Raw genomic sequence first — 20,783 nt, 5'->3', positions numbered from 1 at the left:
ATTGTAAAACTGACAAGAGCCTCTGGTGTTAGCACATGCACACCTGAACAGTTGCTGTGTTCACAGATGCAATCACTGGTTTGTCATGAACTTCAACTTTTTTTTAACCCATTAACCTCACTGTAAAGCTGAAAATATTAAGCCTTTTTCAATAGACATAACTTTGTTATTACAGAACACTAACGCATAAATATTGTTGAACATATTTGTGGTCCTGAGAAAAAAATCTAATTTCACAAGATGAAAAACTTTCTGCTTTGCTCTGAGAATTTTACAGTGTGGTCGGTTTAATAATCTTGCATTCTGCCTACTCTGTTCAAGGACACACTACAGGCATCCAGTTCAGTGATGTGGGTATAGAAGAAATCTATCCTATATGTATTCTAAAGCTTTATGGGCCACTTTCTTCAAGTGGCCAAGGCAAGTACTGTCCCTTTACCACTGACCCCGGAATATAGGCCAATAGTGGGACTATTCAAAAGGGAATCTCAAACATTTGAGCATTCAAAAAGAAGCCGCAGAGTCTGGGAATGCTGTAAATGGTGTGTTGGGAGGGCCTGGCTGCAACGGAAGATGGGAAACTTCTGAACGGGTTCACTAGCTGTCAAAACATGACCCAAATTCAATAGTCTCTACAATCATTTGAAATAGTTAATATTTAAAATCATACAGGATCTTCAAGGATTAAAAATCATTTTCTTATTTGGCTGTGCTTTCCAAAGACTTAAAATCCCACATTTCCTTACCTTTTAATATCATTAATGAGTCTGTTCTTTTCTTGTGCCACACGCTTATGGTGCATCCTATGGAAATCACGCTCTTTCCTAAGTTTTACTAATGTTTCGCTAGCTGTACTGTTGATGAAAAAATTGGCAAGTTTTATTTGTTGCGAAGGTAATACAAGTATTTCACAAATGTATGTTTCCACATAATTTCTGTACTTTCAAATAACATTAAATTATTTATGACATACTTGGTTGTTATTTTGCAGCCCTCAAGATCTTTCTTCAAATTTTGCAACTCATTCTCAAGCAGCTGGTTTTGAGCATACACGTCAGGAACAAATCCAACATCCTGCAATTTTAGTGAGCCTTTTTGCAGCATTTCATACCTGAAATGATAAAATGTAAAATACTTTGAGGCTCACTGGATAGGGTGAATCTTTTCTCCAGGGTTGGGGAATCAAGAAATAAAGGGCATAGGTTTAAGTTAAAAGGGGAAAGAATTAATAGGAACCTGAGGAGCAACTTTTTTTTTTACAGAGGGTGATACTTTCGTGGAATGAGCTGTTGGAGGAAGTGGTTGAGGCAGGGACATTGACAACATTTAAAAGGCATTTGGACAGACACATGGATAGGAAAGATTGTTGAGGGATACAGACAAAAGGGGTTAGCTTAGATGGACATTTTGGTTGACAAGGACTAGTTTGGGATGAAGGGCCTTACTCCTGTCATAGATTCTATGCTATGATTTTCAAGCAGATATCTTACTGATTTGTGTGTTTCACTATCACTAGAATGAGAACAACAACAACAGTGGCATGTTAAAAGCATATGGCATGACATGAAGGAAAAAGAAATAGGCTATATATAAAGAAAAATTTGAGTGAGCAAGAATATTAAAAGCTAATGTGAATATATAAATTAATATAAAAGGAACAAAATAGGTTAGTTGCAAGTTCTGGCACAACGGAAAGAAACAAATGTTATGGAAATAAGTGAAACTTATTTGAAATAAAATGATAACTCAGGAGTTAACTTGCAGAGTTGTGTGTGTTTAGGAAGATAACAGGAAGGTAAGGCAGTGGATCACGCAAAATTACTTGTTAGAGATGGAATGTATTGCAACAGAGTTAGACGCTGGAAGTGTTACCGAGTCTCTTTCGTAAAATTTAAAGAGAAATAGTAATAGGAGTGTGCAACATCAAAAAGCCATAGGGAGGCTGATGACATTTTTTGGGCGATGTCAATATAGGTCGATGAGTCTTCTGTAACATTCCTGGGGACATCAGTTTTCCTTATGCTGGCTGTGGTGCACAATAGGGATGCATACAAGCATGAATTTGTGAAATTTTAAGCCATTTGTTTTTAAATCAGGGCATTAAAAATGCATATAGGTGAATGCAATGTTCCATTTAGTTCCAACAAATGAGAGGAAACAACAATCAAAGTAGAATATAGAACTAATGATCCAAAGATATGAGATCAAATCCTACCAAGGTAGATGGGAAATTTAAATTCAGTTCATTAACAATTCTGGAATTAAAATCTAGTATCAGCAATGATGACTGTAAAACTACTTGATTGTTATAAAAATCTATCTGATTCACTTAGATATTTTCTGGAAAGAAATGTGTTTTTACTTGGTCAAATCCAAAGCAATGTGGTTGACTCTTAACTGCCCTTTAAAATATGGCGTAGCAAGCCAAGCTGGGGAGTGGCTCACCACCACTTTCTCAAAACTAATTCAGGATGGGCAACAAGTGCTGGCTTTGCAAGTGACATTCACATTCACTGAATGAATAAAAAAAGATGTTTAGGAACCTGTAACCGCAATATTCTGACCTTAGGGTGTTAAGAGATCAGCAATATTAAAATCAGCTTAAGGATGTAAAATAGTGCATGGGAGTGTTAAAAAAGGGAAGAGATGCTGGAAGGAAAAGATGTGGAAAAAAGTGGTATAGTTTCCAAAAAAAACAGGAATTTAACCTTGAAATAGGTTGATCATCTAGTAAGGCATGTTTGGTTTACTATCAAAATTTTGAAAGGCATTAGGTAAAAAAGGAAAACATTTATTAAAACGTTCAGAATGGAACACTGAATCTAGTGATAAACTGAAGTGTGCCAAGAAACTGATGAGAGTTTTGATGATGGATCATGAGCAAAATATAGCTGGAGACAGGAAAGTATCATTCAAGTATGTTGGGATTAAATAAAAGATGCAAAGAGGGGGAACAGACGACATGCAGTAATTGTGCCTGAAGGCAGAGAAATTGCTGAAGAATTTTATTCTTATTTTTCAATAGTATTCACAAAGAAATGGGGGTGGGGAGACAGAGAGATTCCAGAATTGGAGGCATGGCTTAAAGGTGAATATAAACTGAAACGTGTTAAAAATCACAAAAAAGGACATATTGGGGAATTGTTCAAGCTCAAGATAGAAAATTTCCTGTCTTTGATAAGTTTTGTTTCAAGGTTCTGAAGGAATTGATTCAAATGATTAAGAATTCTCTTGCGAGTATTTTTCACAGTTCCTAACTCAAGCCAAACGTCAAAGGATTGAAAAATAGTAAATGTGACTCTGATCTTCGAAATGGAGGCAATTATAAAAATGTCAAGTATGTTTTTGGAAAAGGATGTGAAACTTTAGGACTTTAGGGGCAAGAGTTAACCCAAGACATCAAGTGTGGTTTTAAGGATGGGAGATCATGCTTGAGTAATTCATTGAATTTCTTGAAGAAATATGGGATTGATAGTGAGTGTCACTTTAAGGAACGTATTTGACATTGTCCTACACAATAGGCTACTGCTCAAGGTACAAGCACAAGGAACAGAACAGAATATTTTAACACAGTTTGCCAAATGGTTGGTAAGTACACAACAAGTGATCAACCGTAAAATAACAAACAGTAGTTGTACATGGACAAGCATTCTGCAGGTGGCAGGTTATAATTGAAGTACTACAATATTCAATTTTGGGGTTGAAGTTGCTTTCAGCTTTTAACAAAGTTTGACAAAGTGTCACAGAATAGAACAAAATTAAAGCCCATGGGATTAAAGGGCAATACAAACATAAATAAGAACATAAAGCATTTGCTAAGAAACAGAACGCAGAAAGTAACGGTCAAGCTATTTTTCAGACTGGAGGGAAGTATTCAATAGCATTCCTTGAGGTTTGGTATATATTTGAGGTGTATTAAAAGGGCATAGCTTCAAAATTCCTAGATGGTATGGAACTCAGAAATGTAGTCATTTGAATAATAAGACTTCAGGAGGACATAGACAGGTAAAATGGGCAAATGCACTGAAGGTGAATTGTAATACACAGAAGTATGAAGTGATACATTTTTACATTTTGGAAGATTGAAGAGTGATAATATGGATTAAATAGTAAAGGAAAAATGACATCAGAGATTCTTTGAAAATGGCAAGACAAGTTGAGAAGTCTATTAAAAAGCAAATGGTATCATTTATTAATAGAGGAAGAGTATACTAAAGTAAGGAAGTTATGCTAAACCTTTACAAAACATTAGACAGGCTTCAGCTTCGCCACTGTGTTTAATTCTGGGTACTACATTTCAGAAAGGATGTCAAAATCTTGGAAATAGTGCAGAAGAGATTTATTAGACTACACCTACGACGAGGGTCATCGGAACGCGCGATCGAGAGCACGCAGTTGGAGTGGCGTTTCAGTAAAGAAAGCTTGTAGGTAAGAGGGATTTTTACCTTACTTTTTTCGGAGTTTTTTTTTCTAAACTGGGAGCGTAAAACCGGAGTGGGCCCCAGTGAGACCTGGGAAGGTTTTCCACACACACCCCCCCCCGCCCGCCAATAAATTTGAATGGGGGGGAAACACAAGACTCTACACTTTGAGTCTCCCACCCTTCCCCCTCCATTAACCTAAAAAAAAGCCTTGGAGTGACAGCAGGTAAGCTTTCTTTTTCTCTTTTCACTTATTCCTCAAACCTAAAGGGGTAAGGGAATATCAGGCTCATTGTTTGACCGGAGCAAGGCAGAGGGAGTGATTTGTGGCAGGAGTGCTGAGGGTAAGAGATTTATTGTTGTTTTTCACCTTTCTTTTTTGCGGAGTTTTTTTGAGTGCACAGGTGCCTGAAGTCAGCCAGTAGTGCACGTGAGGTTTAAAAAGCAGGCTGCACTATCCAGCAGACAGCGTCATTAGCAGGCAGTGGAGTGAGCAGGTAGCAGAGTGAAGGCTGAAGGGCTTCTGCTCAATTGGCTTAGGCGGAAATGGGTGAAGCAGGGTAGGTTTACTTCTTAGTTTTTCCTGCGTTATTTGAAGAAAAGGGGGAATTATGAGTGTGATGCTAATTTGTTGTTCTCGGTGTCAGATGTGGGAGATCCTGGAGTCTTCTAGCCTCCTGGATGTCCATATCTGCACCAGGTGCATCGAGTTGTGGCTCCGAAGGGACCGTGTTAGAGAACTGGAGCTGCAGCTCAATGACCTTTGTATAGTCAGGGTGCGTGTGCTGGGTGCGTGTGCTGGGTGCGTGTGCTGGGTGCGTGTGCTGGGTGCGTGTTGGGTGCGTGCGTGAGCGAGCGCGGGTGCGTGCGTGAGCGAGCGCGGGTGCGTGCGTGAGCGAGCGCGGGTGCGTGCGTGAGCGAGCGCGGGTGCGTGCGTGAGCGAGCGCGGGTGCGTGCGTGAGCGAGCGCGGGTGCGTGCGTGAGCGAGCGCGGGTGCGTGCGTGAGCGAGCGCGGGTGCGTGCGTGAGCGAGCGCGGGTGCGTGCGTGAGCGAGCGCGGGTGCGTGCGTGAGCGAGCGCGGGTGCGTGCGCGCGTGTTGGGTGCGTGCGTGTGTGCGTGTTGGGTGCGTGTGTGTGTGTGTGTGTTGGGTGCGTGTGTGTGTGTGTGTGTTGGGTGCGTCTGTGTGTGTGTGTGTGTGTTGGGTGCGTGTGTGTGTGCGCGTTGGGTGCGTGTGTGTGTGCGCGCGTTGGGTGCGTGTGTGTGTGCGCGCGTTGGGTGCGTGTGTGTGTGCGCGCGTTGGGTGCGTGTGTGTGCGCGCGCGTTGGGTGCGTGTGCGCGCGTTGGGTGCGTGTGCGCGCGTTGGGTGCGTGTGCGCGCGTTGGGTGCGTGTGCGCGCGTTGGGTGCGTGTGCGCGCGTTGGGTGCGTGTGCGCGCGTTGGGTGCGTGTGCGCGCGTTGGGTGCGTGTGCGCGCGTTGGGTGCGTGTGCGCGCGTTGGGTGCGTGTGCGCGCGTTGGGTGCGTGTGCGCGCGTTGGGTGCGTGTGCGCGTGTTGTGTGTGTGTTGTGTGTGTGTGTGTTGTGTGTGTGTTGGGTGTGTGTGTGTTGTGTGTGTGTTGGGTGTGTGTGTGTGTGTGTTGGATGTGTGTGTGTGTTGGGTGTGTGTGTGTGTGTGTTGGGTGTGTGTGTGTGTGTGTTGGGTGTGTGTGTGTGTTGGGTGTGTGTGTGTGTTGGGTGTGTGTGTGTGTTGGGTGTGTGTGTGTGTTGGGTGTGTGTGTGTGTGTGTTGGGTGTGTGTGTTGGGTGTGTGTGTGTGTGTGTTGGGTGTGTGTGTGTGTGTGTGTGTGTTGGGTGTGTGTGTGTGTGTGTTGGGTGTGTGTGTGTGTGTGTTGGGTGTGTGTGTGTGTGTGTGTGTGTGTGTGTGTGTTGGGTGTGTGTGTGTGTGTGTTGGGGTGGGTGTGTGTGTGTGTGTTGGGGTGTGTGTGTGTGTGTGTGTGTGTTGGGTGTGTGTGTGTGTGTGTGTGTTGGGTGTGTGTGTGTGTGTGTTGGGGTGTGTGTGTGTGTGTTGGGTGTGTGTGTGTGTGTGTGTGTTGGGGAGGTGTGTGTGTGTGTTGGGGGTGTGTGTGTGTGTGTTGGGGGGGTGTGTGTGCGTGTGTTGGGGGGGTGTGTGTGCGTGTGTGTGTGCGTGTGCGTGCGTGCGTGCGTGCGTGCGTGCAGACAAGGAGGAGGAAAGAAAGAAAGCCGACCTGGGGGAAGCAATGGCATCTGCGCCTCTGGCTCAGAAGGGTACGGAAAGAAGGAGGAAGTTAGTGGTGATAGGGAGTCTATAGTGAGGGGGTCAGACAGGCAATTCTGCAGACTCAGTCAAGAAACTCGGGTGGTAGTTTGCCTCCCTGGTGCAGGATCCAGGATGTTTCTGATTGTGTCCAAGATATCCTGAAGTGGGAGGGAGAAGAGCCAGAGGTCATGGTACATATTGGTACCAATGACATAGGTAGGAAAAGGGAAGAGGTCCTGAAAGGAGAATATAAGGAATTAGGAAGGGAGTTGAGAGGAAAGACCATAATCTCAGGATTGCTGCCTGTGCCACGAGACAGTGAGAATAGGAATGGAATGAGGTAGAGGATAAATGCGTGGTTGAGGGATTGGAGAGCATTTTGGAGATAGTGATCATAATTCTACCTCCTTTACAATAGCATTGGAGAGAGAGATAGGATCAGACAAGTTAGAAAAGCGTTTAATTGGAGTAAGGGGAATTATGAGACTATCAGGCAGGAAATTGGAGGCTTACATTGGAAAGACGTTTTCTCAGGGAAACATACGGAAGAAGTGTGGCAAATTTTCTGGGAATATTTGTCTGGAGTTCTGCATAGCAACGTTCCAACGAAACAGGGAAGTTATGGTAGGTTACAGGAACCGTGGTGTACAAAGACTATAATAAATCTAGTCAAGAAGAAAAGAAAAGCTCACAAAAGATTCAGAGAGCTAGATAACGTTAGAGATCTAGAAGAGTATACGGCTAATAGAAAGGAATCTTAAGAAGGAAATTAGGAGAGCCAGAAGGGGTCATGAGAAGGCCTTGACAGGCAGGATTAAAGAAAACCCCAAGGCATTCTACAAGTATGTGAAGAACAAGAGGATAAGACGGTAAAGAATAGGACCAAGTGTGATGGTGGGAAAGTTTGTATGGAACCAGAAGGCAAAGAGTGGTTATAGATGGGTCATATTCTGCATGGAGGTCGGTCGCCAGTGGAATGCCCCAGGGATCTGTTCTGGGACCCTTACTATTTCTGATTTTTATAAGTGATCTGGATAAGGAAGTGGAGGGATGGGTTGGTAAGTTTGCTGATGACTCAAAGGTTGGAGGTGTTGTGGATAGTGTGGAGGGATGTCAGAAGTTGCAGTGAGACATTGATAGGATGCAAGACTGGGCAGAGAAGTAGCAGATGGAGTTCAACTCAGATAAGTGTGAAGTGGTTCATTTTGGCAAGTCAAATACAATGGCAGAATATAACATTAATGGTAGGACTCTTGGCAGTGTGGAAGATCAGAAGGATCTTGGGGTCCAAGTTCATAGGACGCTCAAAGCAGCTGCGCAGGTTGAAGCTATGGTTAAGAAGGTGTATGGTGTACTAGCCTTCATCAAATCGAGGAATTGAGTTTAGGAGTCGAGAGATAATGTTGCAGCTATATAAGACCCTGGTCAGACCCCATTTGGAGTACTGTGCTCAGTTCTGGTCACCTCGTTACAGGAAGGATGTGGAAGCCATAGAAAGGCTGCAGAAGAGATTTACAAGGGTGTTGTCTCGATTGGGGAGCATGCCTTATGGGGATAGGTTAAGGGAGCTCGGCCTTTTCTCCTTTGAGAGACGAAGGATGAGGGGTGACCTGTTGGAGGTGTATAAGATGTTGAGAGGTATTGATCAGGTGGATAGTCAGAGGCATTTTCCCCAGGGCTGAAATGGCTGCCACAAGAGGACACAGGTTTAAGGTGCTGGGAAGTAGAGATGTCAGGGGTAAGTTTTTAAACTCAGAATGGTGGGTGCGTGGAATGGGCTGCCAGCAATGGTGATGGGGATGGATTTGATAGGATCTTTTAAGAGACTTTTAGATAAGTACATGGAACTTAGTAAGATAGAGGGTTATAGGTAAACCTAGTAATTTCTAAGATAGGGACATGTTCGGCACAATTTTATGGGTCGAAGGGCATTGTGCTATGGTGTTTTTATGTTTCTATGAGAGCGAGCGATTTCTTTCTGCCATCAGCTCCAGGCAGCAACTGCTCTTGATTTAAAATGAAAATGAAACTATATTTTGCTGCAAGCTTAGCTTATCCAATAAACCACCTAACTCTGTCCCTATCATCCTAATCAAAATCTCACATGACACTTCATACCTTGTCGAACATAAGTAAACAAAAGGTCCATTAACTCTCCAAAATAACACTGAGCTAAGATCAATTATCTTGCATTCTCAACATTTGAGCAAATTGACTCTTGTAACAAAGCACTGCCTTTAAGCAGCCCCACCTTAAACATAATATACAGCAAAACAAAACAGTTTCATCACACCTACCTCCCTAAAAAATGAATTAAAAATCTGAACAAATGGCTTCATTTTCCAAAACCTCTAGTGTTCACACTATTAGTACTCTAAGATATATATGTATCTTATTACATCTAAGCATGCAAATATAACTGTAGTATATTTTAGTTCTGTCTTTCTCTTCCATCATTGCTAGTTTCTCCTTTCATCAAAGAGATGATAAAGCATCTGCAATTACAGTCTTCCTCCCTGCCACTGATATAATTTTTTTCAAATTAAATGGCTGCAATAATAAACTCTTGCATTCTAAACTCTAAACAGTCTTGCATTCTCATTTTTAAAATTCTTCAGAAACTTCAATGGATTACGGTCAGTATAAACGATTGTCTCTGATGAATGTTAAAATGTTGCAAGACCAACACCAAACTCAATGTCTCTTTTTCAATGGTTGAACATTTCTTTTAACGAATATTTAGTTTTTGCGAAAATTAACCAATTGGCCTTTCTATCCTTCTGTTGTCTTCTTGTAACAATACAGCACCAAAACCTACATCACTTGCTCAATGGCTACCTTGCGTCGTTGAGCATAATTCAGCATTGCCAACACTGGTGTAGTGCTAAACACTATTTTCAGATTGTGAAATGTCTCCCGACACTCAGACGGCCAGTGAATTGTCTGTTTTTTTTCCAGTAGTTCAGTGAATGGAGCAACCACACTGCTAAAATTTGGCACAGATTTCCTGTAGAAAACATTCATGCCTCGGAATGTGAGTGCTTCCCTTCTCGTTGACAGTGTTGGGAACTCCCCAATAACTTCTGTTTTCACGTTTCAAAATATTACTTGAGCTTTATTTTGGCAATTTTGAAAACCAAGTATAAACCTGGATATGGGCTGCAAGTTCAAATTTTTCTGCTCCCAACTTACAAATCACCATATCAGGTGAGACTTCTGTAGGTTGTGTGTATAATTTTAAAAGACACCTGAAGATGGTGAAAGAAAGCTGCTCAAAGTTAACAGTGTAAAGATTTTTGCAAACAAAATTAGCCTATTTTTACCATTCAGTTTGAAAAGAGTCAAGAGTTTTCATCATTCCCATCTTGATCAGAAAATTTCTTAGAAAATCATCAATTACTTCTGGTCTTTGGGACACAAGATGCTCTGGAAACAAATCACCCCCCTGAGCCTGCGAAAAAAAAACAGATAATTAGATAATCAGATAATTAGGCATTCACATGAAGGAGTAAACGTTGTTCTTAAAGATCATAATCTAAATTCTGAACTTTATAAATCTAATCATGGCATCAGGTCATATATAAGTCATGAAGCTGCCTATTAATTTTATCCATCACTCTCCCACAGCTAATGAATCAGCGCTCCTTCATCTTCAACACAATGTTGAAGTAACATGAAGGATAGGAAAGGCACAGAATGCGTTCTGGGTGAGGAATTTTTGTCCATCATCAAAAGCTGTTCGGTAATACCACCATTTATTGTACTGGGCATGTCCTGAAGGACATTGTGGGCAGATTGGGCTTGTGGCAGGTGGTGAGAGAATCAACACAAGGGAAAAAGCTATTTTACCTTGTCCTTAATCATCTGACTGTCACAGATATAATTTTTCCTGACAGCATTGGTAGGATTAGCCACTACAATTCTTGTGGGAATAAAGTCTTATCTTCACACAGAAGACGTACTCCATCAAGTGTGTGGCACCATCACAGTACTAAATGGGATAGATTTGAAACAGATCCAGCAGCTCAGAACAGATCATCCATGAACAGGGGCAAAATTGTATTCCATCTTCAGTTTGAGTTTATTTATTAGTGTCACATGTAGGCTTACATTAACACTGCAATGAAGCCACAGCAAAAATCCTCTCATCGCCACACTCCGGTGCCTGTTTGGATACGGAGAGAGAACTTAGCATGGCCAATGCACCTCACCAGCATGTTTTCTGAACTGGAGCACCCCGGCAGAAACCCATGCAGATAGTGGGGGAAGAACATGCAAACTCCAGACAGACAGTGACCCAAGCTGGGAATCAAACCTGGGTCCCTGGCACTGTGAGATAGTAGTGCTAACCACTGTACCACCACGCCACCCCATGGCAAGCATATCCTTCATTGAACATTACGGTCAAGCCAACGTGATAAACAGATTTCTTGAGAAATGTAAACAAGTATGCCAGGAGCAGCATTAGACTAGGTATACTTAAAAACATGAGGTGAGAACCTGGCAAAACTATAGAAAGAGCTACATGCATACTAAACAGCAGATTGATGACACTATCGTAGTAGGACAGATCTCAAACAATGACAAGACAAAGTACAGGAATGAATTAAAGAACCTGGTGAACTGGTGCAGTGACAATAATCTCTCCCTCAATGTCAACAAAATGAAGGAGATTGTCAATGACTTCAAAAAACGTAGAAGAGAACATGCCCCTGTCTACATCAACAGGGACAAAGTAGAAAAGGTGGAGAGCTTCAAGTTTTAGGTGTCCAGATCACCAACCTGTTCTGGTCCCCTCATGTCAACACTATAGTTAAGACAGCCCCCCAATGCCTCTACTTTCTCAGAAGACTAAAGGGAATTTGGCACATCAGCTACAACTCTCACCAACTTTTAAAGATGCAGCATAGAAAGCATTCTTTCTGGTCTTATCACATTCTTGATATGGCTCCTGCTCTGCCCAAGACTGCAATAAACTACAAAAAGTCATGAATGTAGACCAATCCATCACACAAACCAATCTCCCACCCATTGACTCTGTCTACACTTCCCGCTGCCTCAATGAAGCAGCCAGCATAATTAAAAGGACCTTATGCACGCCGAACATTCTCTCTTTCATCTTCTTCTGTCAGGAAAAGATACAAAAGTCTGGGATTAAATACACATCAACTCAAGAACAGTTTCTTCCCTACTGCCAGACTTCTGAAAGGATCTACCTTGCATTCAGTTGATCTTTTTCTGCACCCCAACTATGATTGTAACACTACTTTCTGCACTGTCTCGTTCCCTTCTCTATGAATGGCATGCTTTGTATAGCGTGCAAGAAATAATACTTTTCACTGTTTGCTAATACATGTTACAATAATAAATCAAAATCAGCTTTTAATGAAAGCATTAGGCGATCACACAACAAACAGATGAAAGTGCTGCAGTCCTGGCACATCAAGTCATGAATGAGGATGAGCAATTAAACAGCTCACAGAAGGAACTCCATGATGGCGAAAGTTCAGCAAGCCAGTACAAAAGACAAAGCTGAAGCCGTTGCAAATGTCTGCAGCAGAAGTACCAAGTGAATGAATTATTTCAGCCTCGTTCTATCATGAGATTTACATTAATCTAAAGTAGAACTTCTAAACAGCTGACATCAATGACACAAGAAGGGATCTACTCAGAATAAAACGAAACCAAAGTTTGACAGGGAAAACTTTAATAGTACAATGGGTGATCTTCAAGGAAGAGAATTTTCAGGGTAAGCACATCATTAAGGAGGAAGGCCAGGGAAACCAAAGCCAGGGATCCTTGAATGATGAGAGAGATACAGCATATGTTAAAACAAAACAAAAAGATGTACACTGCATGTCAGGCAAATTCTTCAAACAAGAAAATGGTCAAATACTGGGCCCTATTTTACCATTTTGATTCTAAGCGCTAGACAGACTTGAAATTGGAAGTGTTTCAGATCTGACTTTTAGACCCATTCTCAGGCACCTCCATATGCACTCTGCCTTCACCCCCACTGATCTCAAGCAGAGTGGCAGTGGACCCTCTTCCCTCTCACTGATCTCAGGCAGAGTGGCAGTGGACCCTCTTCCCTCTCACTGATCTCAGCCAGAGTGGCAGCAGACACCCTCCTCCGCTTCACTGATTTGAGGCAGGCAGTGGACACCCATTTTCCACCTCCCCACCAGAGTGGCAGTGGACCCCCTTTCACCCCCACTGATCTCAGGTAGAGTGGCAGCGGACCCCTCTTCCCTCTCCACCGATCTCAAGTAGTGTGCCAGAGGACCCTCCGCCCCCACGGATCTTAGGTAGAATGGCAGTGGACCCACCCCCTCATTGATCTAAGGCAGAGTGGCAGTGGACCCCTCTTCCCTCCCCCCAACTCTCCCCAGTCAGACGCATGGTACTTACCCACACATTAACTGGAGCGCATCTGTTTTGTGCTGATTCTGGATGGGCGAACGCAGTGTAAAGGGGGAAGTGCCAGTAAGGTTGAGCATGCAGCCCATTAAGTCAACTTAAAAGCGTGCAAATGCAACTTGATGGTAAAATCGGGCCCAATTTGTTGAGAAGGAAGAAGGGAAACAAAGAGGAAAATAAGACTGACAAGGGGAGAATGAGAATAAAGTAGCCATTAACATAGAAGGGAATTTAAAAACCTTCTACTTGCACATAAATAGTAAGCAGGTAGTAGGAGCCAAACTGGCATTTAATAGGAACAAAGAAGGTGATATATGCTTGGAGGTGCAGAGTAAGACTAGAATATTTAATGGGTACTTCGTATCACTATTTATTAAGGAAGAGAGTGTTGACAAAATATCAGAACAAAGCCAGGTTCCTGGTAGGGAAGCAGCAGTGTCACTGCGTCACCTAGTGACTATGGGAAATTGAGGTGGAGATTGCTGAAGGGCTTGCCATTATCATCTAATTTCTCCTTAATAAGAGGGAGGTCCAGAGAGTTGGAGAGTAGCAAGTGTGTTTTCCCAATTCAAGAAAAGGCATAAGGACATTCAGAGTAACTGCGGGCCAGTTTAATGTCAGTGGAGACAATCATCATGTAACAATTAGCAGACTTTAATTAACAGGCATTATCTGATGGTACAAGGACCAAGGCTCACTGATTTAAGGTTTGGGATAAGACATATAAAAAGGGGGATGTGAACAAAGGATTTTTTTGACACAAATTGTAATAACCTGGAACTCACTGGCCTTGAAGAAAGAGCGATGAAAGTGGAGATGATCAGCAATTCAAAAGTAAATTGGACAGACACTTGAGGGAAATAAAATTGCAAGGTCAGCCAAGGTGTTTAGAAGGGACTGATTGAATTACTCTAGGCAGAGCCCACATGGCATGTTTGGTGAGCCGAATGGCCTCCTTCTGAGCCTTAATGACTAAGACTGCTGAGATTTAAACAACCAATAGAAGTAAAATTTTAAGCAATTCAATGCACTCCACATGATATCAAGAAAATAATGAATCAGCTGAATATGGATTTCACAACATCCTTGATGTAATGAAGACTTATGCTCCAGAACTACCATATCTCTTGCCAAGCTGTTCCAGTTTATCTAAAACATTGGTATCTAGCCGATAAAGTGGATAAACGCTCAACTACGTATTGTCTATAAAAGGCAGGACAAGTCCAATCCAACCTTTACTGACCAAACAGCCTCCTCTCAGTCATCAATAAATGGAAGGCCTTGTCAACACTGTTACTAAGCAGTACATACTCACTTACAATTTGCTTACTAATACCATGTTACAGTCTGGTCTAAACATGGTCAAGCTGGTTGAATTCCAGAAGTGGTGGTGAGGAAGATGATCCTTGACATCAAGGCAGCACTGGGCTGAGTGTGACAAAGGAGTTCTTATCCACCCTAGTCATGTTAAACATTGACTTCTACATTTTTCCACAATTGTTAGCATCTGCAACAGCCCTGACTTGTGTGGCATTGTATCCTTTCAGCTAATTTACTGATGTAAATACTTCCACCAGACTGACTGTCTTATTATCTAGTCACTTTCAAATAGTTTAATCTTAGCTCCATTTGATGCTCCTAACTCATATTCCATTATCTCCAGTTAACCAAAATTCGATCTCCCTCCCATTGAGGCATGATGGACCAAATGCTGTGCTGTATCATTTTATGATTCTATCATCTACCAAATTCTTCACAGGTCTCTATAAACTCCTTCATTGGTGTTACCTGTTTATATTCCTTTATTCAGTGTTATTTCCTATTTTCACAGGAAGCAATCACTAAATTGCTATATAGAAATCTAGTCTATGTATCAATGAAAATCAGTTCTCATCCAACTTTTCAAAAGGCGTAGTTTCTTCATTCATTTCACAAGACTAACCTGCAGCATACAATTCTTGCCTGTGAAAATGTCACTTCAGGAGTACCTCATTCATCAATATTCTTGACCATTTCCATCAACATAACATGAAAGCCCATCTCCTGTATTGCTTTAATTGTGTCCAGATGCTTTGTTTTATATTTAAGTTCATACACTTCTTTATCCTTTCAAAATGCTAATAACTGTAAGATCCAAGTTCATGGTCATGAGCAATGCTCCCTCTAAATTCCCTCTGTTCTTCGTGACTTATTTATTTCACTGCACATTAACTTATTTTCTGTGCCCATACTGCATCTTACACTGAACCATTCATGAGCAGCTTGCACAGTATTTTCCAGATTAATATACAGTTTAGAAGGATTATTCCAGTTTTCCAATTTCTTCAACCTATTCCACTAATTGCAACTTTGATGATATCTCGTACAATTGGCCCTTCAGTTTGGTCTGGCAATAAAATAGCCAGGACTGATAAAGTTCACAATCAATGGGTTCTAGTGATGTTAAGCTGCAAGTGCAAAATAATTGGCAGTCTATTACATATTGTTTATTGATCAGTCAACAATCCTTGCCCTACTCATCTTCCACTATTAAATGCATCAAAACCATTACTGAAATCATTGGGCTACAAATTCATTTGTATAATTTTTGGCCATTAGGTCACAATTCAAACCTGCTCTCACCCTCAGCAGCAGGGTGAGCAGCACGTAAAATGCATGTACCCATCTCATCTCCATGACTGCAGCATGGTTATGAGAAGCACCTGTGTTCAACTCATCTCTGCTGTGCTGCTACCAGTCTCTGTGCATTGCATGGGATAAATGGCATTGTAAAGAATGTACTCCAGGCAATGCACTCATTTCAAAGATGAAGTCCCTATAAAAGGGAATTTACAACAATGCATTGCAGACACATTGGAGCATTGAGGAAAAACATGACAGTGCATCTGGACAAGGAAGCCCTCAGTTCAGTGACATCATTGTGAACACATTGATCAAACAGGCAGAGGCCAGGAAGGAAACTGTGCTCTTACCATGGAGCACAAGGGTTTCAAGAATGAATCTCAGAAGGAATAGGAATAGGTGGCAAGGCCAATTAATGCCCAGAACATGGCACTTAGGACAGGGCAACAGTGGCAAAAGAAATTTAATGACCTTGGCTAGTCAAGTTGAATGAATGCATTTGCATACTACGGGCCCAATTTTACCACTGCATTGCGCCTGTGTTCAGATATAAAAACTTGGTAAAGTTGGATGTGAAGCAATTAGCACCTGCACAGATGCAAACCTAACCGAGGCCCGAAAACGGCCACAATCCAAACCGTGCCTGAAATAGGCACAATGATAATTTAAATGCATTTCATGCACTTAAATTGAATTAATGGATTGCTCACCCAACTTTACCAGCAATTGGGCAGCACGGTAACAAGTGGTTAGCACTGCTGCTTCACAGCTCCAAGGACTTGGTTCGATTCCCAGCTTGGGTCACTGTCTATGTGGAGTTTGCACATTCTCCTCATGTCTGCATGGGTTTTCTTCGGGTGCCCTGGTTTCCTCCCACAGTCCAAAGATATGCGAGTTAGGTTGATTGGCCGTGCTGAAATTGCCCCTTAGTGTCCTGAGATGCGTAGGTTAGAGGGATTAGCAGGCAAAATATGTAGTGATATGGGGGTAGGGCCTGGGTGGGATTGTGGTCGATACAGACTCGATGGGCCAAATGGCCCCTTTCTATACTGTAGGGATTCTATGAATTCCTCCTTTACCATCATGCACGAAACAGACATGCTTGACAAAGGTCTGTTTCGGGTGCTCCAGCTTCTGAAGAGGTAAGTTCAGAGCTTCCGACGGCTCTGTCTCAGATCAGTGGTTGGGTGGGGAGGTGGGGGAGTGGTACAGGTTGGAGAGGAGGAGGAGGCCAGGTGGTTTTCTGGCAAGGGGTGGGAAGGGCCCTACAGACAAATCGGTGGGAGGAAAAGGGGAAGTTGGATAAGGGGGACAGTTATGTTGTGGCGGGGCGATATCTGTGGGGGCCATTGCTCCCGCTCTTTGCTCCCGTGCCACTTTATCTGGGAGCGATGTGACAGCAGGGTGTTTTTCAATTTTTTTTTGTCACCGTGCATGTGCAGTTCAAAGCTCCAATCAGACCTGCAGCGATTCAGGTGTGATTTCCCCGCCCACAGCACAATTCAGACCCGGTGATTTTTTTTTTGGCTGAGTGCATATGGGGGCGCCTGAGAACAGGTTTCCAAGTCAGATCTAAATTGCACCCAGATTCAGCACTTAGAATCAAAATGGTAAAAATCAGGCCCGCATTTCACACCCATCACAGCACCCATCGCTTATCACTGTTCAATGCACCACACTCCATTACTTGTCCAGCAGCACTCCTTGGCACTGACTCATCTATCCTGCAGCACACATACCACCCAATCACATGCCAAACATCAAAACATGTCCACAAATCCACAGCTTTTTAGCTATGGCAAGCTATCACCCAATGACATGGACAGTGACTGACGTTTTGCCCTGTCTCTTGCAGGAGAAGATAGTCCAAATAGGGAGGAGACCAGAGGATGAGTGTGCCTGCATCCCCTCAACACCCTCAACGAGATGGGCCAGGGAATCCTCAGAGTCAATGCCACACAGCCTGTGGTAAGTTGCTGGCTTAGTTACTTTCTCCATTCACTGCTCATCCTTATATAAAGTGCTATGAAATGAAGACTGCAAATGGAATCATCATTTTGCACCTGATTTACTCCCCACTTGCCCTTTCCTGATCTCTATCATCTCCCTATGTTTTTGTGCCTTCAGATATTAAGAACCAGTTGGCTGGCCAGCCATTGCAGCCTCAAGAGCAATAGCAGATTTCTGAGAACCCACTGCCATGGGACAGAAGATTATGCAGAACGTGGAGCCAAACCTTTCCACCACAGAAGTGGCTTTCCATGGCAACAATGTCAGACTGACCAAGGTGGATCATCTGCTCGATGCTATCTCAGCTTCCGCTGCAGCATAGGCCTTCTAGTAACTTACTACTGCAATGGAAGCTCAGACAGTGGTCATGAGATCCCTGACTGCTGCCATGGAGGCTGTCACATCATAGGAGCAAAATGCTGCAAATCTGAAATGAAAACAGAAAAAAAAACTGGAAATACTCAATTGGTCTGGCAGCAGCTTTGGAAAGAGAAGCAGAATTAACATTTCAGGTTTGTGATCTTTCAGCAGAACAGGGCAAAGTTAGAAATGTAATAGGTTTTGAGCAAGTGAAAGGGGAGAGGATAGGATGAAGCACAGAAGGGAAAGTCCGGCTTAGAGAAGTGGGCAGGAGCAGTTATAGATGGCAAAAGATTTCTTGGTGAAATACCAAAGGGATTGATAATGGAACAAGAGGAAAACAAAGTGGACGCAAGTAGTGTGAATGGCAGGATCCTGAATTGCTGCTATCCAAAAGCAAATTCAAGGAAAAAAAGGCAGAGAAGAAAAGACAAACCAGCAAAGAAAATCGAACAGAATGTGGGCAGAGGTTACAATTTAAAATCACTGATCTTAATGTTAAGACCATAAAGCTGAAAAGTACCTTTTCCAATTCAACCATGAGATTTGGGCCTTACTGGCCAGACCAGCATTTATTGTCCATCCCTAATAACCCTTGAGGTGGTGAGCTATCTTCTTGAAATGTTGCAGTCCATGTGATGTAGATACACCCACAGTCCTGCTACAGAGGGAGTTCCAGGATTTTCATCTAGCAACAATGAAAGAGCAGCAATATATTTCAAAGTTAGGATGATGAGCGGGTTGGGCTGCTTTGTCCTGGATGGTATCAAGCTTCTTTTTTGGAGTTGGGTTGATCCAGGCAGAGAGTATTCCGTTACACTCTTGCATTGTAGATTGTAGACATGCTTTGGCAAGTCAGGAGGTGAGGTACTCACTGCAAAATTCATAGCCTCTGATCTGCTCCTGCGGCCACAATATTGACCAGTTCATTTTTTGATCAATGATAACCCCAGGATATTGATAGTTCAAGCTTGTCCAACCTGTGGCCTATAGAACACAAGCCCGCCCACCAAGCCTCTGTATCTGCCCCATTGATAAACTTGAAGAGCCTATCAACAGCAAATTTGGGAGAGAAAAAAAATCTCTGACTGGAGAGCAGCAAACAACATGAGGATGAATGGATTCTCTTTGATTCCACAGCATGCCCTCTTTCTGCTTTTTGGCCATGCCATCTGCCTCTCTCTTTCTCATTCTTCTGCAAAGGTACCAGCCCTGTAAAAGAACACTGGGGTGAAGATGGCACAGTGGGCCAGGAAGGCTGCAAGGAACATTAGAGTTGCAACAACAGCACACACTCGGTCCCATGCCACACAGGGCAGCTGCAGTCACAGGCAGGATGAACTTAGGAAGCGCACGCCTTCACAGCATCATAAATACCTGCTCAGTAAGATGTCCAAACCTTTCAGGCCCAGGTAGTGAGTGAATAAGTCTGAGTCAGTGAGTGAATGACTGAGTGAGAGTGAGGGTCTGTAAGTGAGTGAGTGAATCTGTGTGAATGAGAGAGAGGATGAGCCTGTGTGTGCGTGAGTCCAAGTGAGCAGGTTTGACTGAGGGAACAAATAAGTGAGTCTGAATTAGAGAGCAAGTCAAATCTTCATTAGAGTATGTGTGAGAGATTGAGTCTATGTGTGCGTGTGTGAAAAAATAACATTGTGCTGGTGCAAAAGAGAATGTGAGTGGGTGGGTGAGTGGGTGGGTGAGTGGGTGGGTGAGTGGGTGGGTGGGTGGAGTGAGTGAGTGCTTTTGTCTGAAAGTCTGTGACCAGCCCAATGTGAGAGCCCGAGTCTGTGTGGGTGAGTGAGCAAATGAATGAGTGTGAGTGAGAGGAAGCGTCATTAAGTCTGAGTGAGTTAGCATGAGAGAATGAGTTTGAGAGTCTGAGTCTCAGTTCACCTGAGTGAGCGAACAAGTTTGAGTGAGTGTGTGAGAGAGAATCAGTCTATTAGTGTAAGTGAATCTGAGTGAGTGAGTCTGTATGAGTGACTGTGTGTGTGTGTGTGTGTGTGTGTGTGTGTGTGTGTGTGTGTGTGTGTGAGAGAGAGAGAGAGAGAGAGTGTATGGGTGCGACAGCGAGCAAAGGGGTGAGCCTAGGTAAGCGAGTCTGAGCGAATGACTTAGAGTGAATGGGCGAGAATGAGTGAGTAATTAAACAAGGCAGGATGAACTTAGGAAGCGCACGCCTTCACAGCATCATAAATACCTGCTCAGTAAGATGTCCAAACCTTCCAGGCCCAGGTAGTGAGTGAATAAGTCTGAGTCAGTAAGTGAATGACTGAGTGAGAGTGAGGGTCTGTAAGTGAGGGAATTTCAATGAGTGCAAGCGTATGTGAGAGAGTGAACGAGCATGTGAATGTGATTGAATAAGTCTGAAATAAGCGAGTGAGGTTCTCAAATACAGAGTCACTCATTCAATCACTCGTTCTCTCATTCTCTAATGCAGAATCATTGTCTCCTTTCACAGACTCTCACTCTCGCACATTTATTCATTCGCTCAGACTCTTGTTCAGGCTCTCTCAAAGTAATTTACTCCCTAACAAAGCCTCATAAACACACACTTAATCACACACACTCAGACTGACTGAATCACTCATTCACTCAGACTCGTCCAATCACTCAGACTTGCTCACAGACATTCAAAGACACTCACGCAGATGCATTCTCACTCACACACTTGTTA

At 43.0% G+C, this 20,783-nt stretch overlaps 1 protein-coding gene across 2 annotated transcripts in view; it reads right to left on the bottom strand.

Moving 5' to 3' along the window:
• spag16 (sperm associated antigen 16) overlaps positions 1–20,783 on the bottom strand; it is an 846,000-nt gene that overhangs the window by 783,878 nt on the left and 41,339 nt on the right. The window contains exons 4-6 of one of the 2 annotated variants that reach the window (XM_080198174.1): positions 10,018–10,145; positions 974–1,111; positions 747–854 (exon numbers count right to left, since the gene is read on the bottom strand). In XM_080198174.1, the coding sequence (XP_080054300.1) occupies positions 747–854; positions 974–1,111; positions 10,018–10,145 (374 nt within the window). Of the gene's footprint in view, positions 1–746; positions 855–973; positions 1,112–7,207; positions 7,267–10,017; positions 10,146–20,783 lie in introns of those variants that run through there. The other variant, XM_080198175.1, reaches the window with a different exon arrangement.

The sequence above is a fragment of the Carcharhinus amblyrhynchos genome, chromosome 11 (genome assembly GCF_965287045.1).
Source record: "Carcharhinus amblyrhynchos chromosome 11, sCarAmb.v2.hapA, whole genome shotgun sequence".
Taxonomy (NCBI): domain Eukaryota; kingdom Metazoa; phylum Chordata; class Chondrichthyes; order Carcharhiniformes; family Carcharhinidae; genus Carcharhinus; species Carcharhinus amblyrhynchos.
Note: the sequence above shows the minus strand (reverse complement) of the source record. Positions and strands in the feature narration are given on the sequence as shown.